At 30.6% G+C, this 3,775-nt stretch overlaps 1 protein-coding gene across 1 annotated transcript; it reads left to right on the top strand.

The window, feature by feature from the left end:
- The first annotated feature begins 1,168 nt into the window (after positions 1-1,168).
- LOC105622728 (conserved oligomeric Golgi complex subunit 3) lies at positions 1,169-3,610 on the top strand. The gene has a single exon (XM_012204141.1). It carries the CDS (start codon positions 1,169-1,171, stop codon positions 3,608-3,610), a length of 2,442 nt encoding a protein of 813 aa, XP_012059531.1.
- Positions 3,611-3,775: the final 165 nt, after the last annotated feature.

Raw genomic sequence — 3,775 nt, 5'->3', positions numbered from 1 at the left:
AATTATTTTAGTACAGAAAATATCTTTAATTTTTAAAATTCTAACGTCATTATTTTAAAATTTCTAACTTTTCTTAAATCTTATTATAAACTGCAGATTTATTATATTTAAAAAAACTATAATTTTATTCGTGCCATTATTTTTTATGTAAGATATTTTTATGTAAGATATTTATGTAAGATATTTATGTAAGATTGCAACCTTTAATTCTTTTAGCGAAAATTAGTCTGCAAGAATTACAAAAATGCATCGATTATATATATAATATTTTTTAATGAAAATATAATTTCTGAAATTTATTGCTGGAAAATGAAAAACAATACTACGAATTAGAAAAAATAAATTATGTAATATTCAATTTTATTTTAATTGTAAAATAATGTGATGTAAAAATGACTTGAAAAATTAGAGATATTTTGATTAATTTGAAAAAAATTTTTTTTATATAACACTACCAACGATTTTTTACATTATATATATTATACATTATATATATTATATATATTTTTTTACATATTTATATATTATAATATTTTTTAAGTTATAAGAATAGAAATAAAAGGTTTTATGAATAAAAATGATTCAGAAATGAAAATAACGGAAATGCATACAATTTATAAAAATCTATTAATTTGTACAATAAGACACACAGGTCTGTATTATTTTAATTAAAAAATATATATGTATATAATTAGACATAGATGTCTGTAGCGCGCACTTTATAGCATAAGATTACTTACTGTCGGTATAATATAAATGCTACATATGTTGTCTCTATCTATAATAAACGCCGTAAATAAACTTATAATAGTAAGGGAGATTTTGTTACATGACGAAACAATTATTATACTACATGATTTTTTTCCAAATGATGTATAAAAAATACATGCCAATATAATAATATTAACCTCAATAAGTCAGGTAGAGATTTATCAATTGCATTGAAAATACATCGATAAGGTCGATTACATTAGGCCGATTGAGCCTGCGAAAGATTATTGATTATTATACGTCAACATTTCCAAACGTTTCGTGCTAATCGCAGTTTCTAGAATTGTGTCGATTCGTAAATGTGCGCACTTAAATTTAATTTTGGACTACATATTGAATTATGTGTAAACGAGACATTATATTATATCAATAATTGAAAATCTCTACTGCAAATAAAATGTCTCATACGAAGGTAATTCCACATAACCTTATTCAGTGGGACCAGAGTGACAATTCCTTGGCCCCATTAACAGAATGTCAAAAGGATTGTTTGACAAATTTAGAAATCATTGTGTCTTCGTTTTTTCCATTGTCGAATCTACAATCCAATACAAGTGACGGCGATGACAAGTTACAAGAGCAGAAGTCTCAGGAGAATATCCCTCCGATAGAGAAGTATCAGGAATTACTTGATCATTTCTTATTTTTGGAAAGAAAATATGTATCCATGTATGATATGAAATACAGTTTATATCTTGATGAGTTAAAATCAAGGAAATCTGAATGCCAAAATGTTTGTTCTCAGATAGAAGAAACATTGGACGATTTCTCTGCACTTTATAAACAATATACTGAAGTTTCCAGTAAAACCACTTCTTTATATGAAGCTAGTGAACAACTTATTTTTGATCAAAAGCAGTTAAATGCGACAATCGATGGCATTACAGAGTATGTTAAGTATTTCAAGGAAATTGACGTGATTACGGAAAAATTGGATGCATCCACTTTGTCGGTGAACAGTGAAATGTTTTTCGCTGTCTTAGATAAAATTGACACAAACATAGATTTTATGCAAAACAACTCGTCGTACAATGAAAGTGGAATTTATCTAGTGAGATACAAGCATTGTCAGTCAAAGGCGATTGCGTTAATACAGAATTACATTTCCAATTTGTTCTCTAAAACCACTGAAAGTATTCTAAACTTGAAAGACAATGAAAACTCATCAGAGAATACAGACACAGCTCTTGCTCTATTCTATGGCAGATTTCAGACAATCTTGTCTAAAACAAGACCCGTTATCAGACAGATTGAAAATAAATCATACAAAAGACAAGAATATGATACCTTGTTGCTTGAGTGTCACCAGTATTATTGGAGTCAACGAGGTTTAGTGCTAGGTACAAGTATACAGAAATCTCTGAATTTTATTAGGGAAAAGTATAATGGTGACCATTGCAGTTTAGTGCGACATTCTTGTGCATTACTTTTGCATGCGTCGATAGATGAGTATAAACTGTTCTATGAATTCTTTTCAAAACAATCAAATGGATTAACTGCATACCTAGAGAGCTTGTGCACTTCTTTATATGACGCATTGAGACCTTTCATAATACACATCAATCATCTTGAGACATTAGCAGAGATTTGCTGCATTCTACGAATAGAGATGTTAGATGAACATGTACAGAACAACTTTGAACCACTGGAAGGCTTCGGAAATATATGCTTGCAGTTATTACATGATGTTCAAGAAAGATTAGTATTTCGTGCACATTTATATCTACAATCCGATGTACTGGATTACAATCCTTCATCGGGTGACCTGGCATATCCAGAAAAACTGAAAATGATGGAAGATATAGCAGAATCGATTAGGGAAGCGACTCGTCAGACTCGTATGAAGAAGATTTCGGTGTCATCTACTGATAGTTCTGCTTTAGAACCAGTTTCTCGAAATCATATAGTTATCGATTCCATTTATCAGAAAACACATATGGGAAGTTCTCCAGCGGATCTGCATGCTATGTGGTATCCCACAGTTCGCAGAACTCTGGTGTGTCTGTCGAGACTCTATCGTTGCGTAGATAGATCTGTGTTCCAATCATTGAGCCAAGAGGCAATTTCCCTCTGTGTTCAGAGCATTGAGAATGCCAAACAGGAAATTGAAAAGAGAGCGAGTACATTGGATGCAGAATTATTTCAAATTAAGCACTTGCTCATTCTTAGAGAACAAATTGCTCCATTCCAAGTGGATTTTACTATCAAGGAATATAGTTTGGATTTTTCCAAAGTGAAGACCGCTGCATTTGGATTACTCGAAAAGAGTTCTAGGTTCTTTACTTTGTCAAACAATGCGTTATTACAATTTCTTTTGGAAGGTGCACCACAAATGAAAGAACAGCTTATCGATTCGAGGAAGCATGTGGACGCAAAGTTGAGACTTACATGCCAGCGATTAATACAACACGCAACTTATTTATTAATTTATCCTATTATCAAGTTATTGGAAAAAGAAAAGTTATTTGATGCAAGCTCGAATCAGGAAAATGCACTAGGAAGCCCGCAAGAAATAGCAACTATAGTGGCCGATGTATTGAGGATAATCAAGTTCAAATGTCCTGAGATTCAGCAATCAATGCAATTATATTTGGCTAACAAAGAAACTGAATTCATTCTGTTCAAGCCAGTGAAAAATAACATTTGTGCCGCATTCACGCAACTGCATCAAACATTAAATAAATATTATAATGCGGAGAACCTTCTATTAATCGCGTGTCCTTTGCCAGAACAGATTTCTGTTATGTTGAGTTCAACAACGTTAATTCAAGGAAAATCAAATCGAGACTCGCAGTCAGTTCTGAAACAATCGCAATCATTTATTAAACAAGAAGATTAAATAACGTAGTTTGTTGTTCATTGTATTTTTAGAAATTAATCGTTGAATAGAAAATTGATATAAATTTTTATTTAAAAAATGTGCAACAAATAACTTTTCCTATATTAGATTTTGTTATTATTTTATGTATATATATATATATATATATATATATATATATAATAA

This window comes from Atta cephalotes (genome assembly GCF_000143395.1).
Source record: "Atta cephalotes unplaced genomic scaffold scaffold00048, whole genome shotgun sequence".
Lineage (NCBI taxonomy): Eukaryota > Metazoa > Arthropoda > Insecta > Hymenoptera > Formicidae > Atta > Atta cephalotes.
The sequence above is the reverse complement of the archived record's forward strand: the minus strand, read 5'-3'. Positions and strand labels throughout refer to the sequence as shown.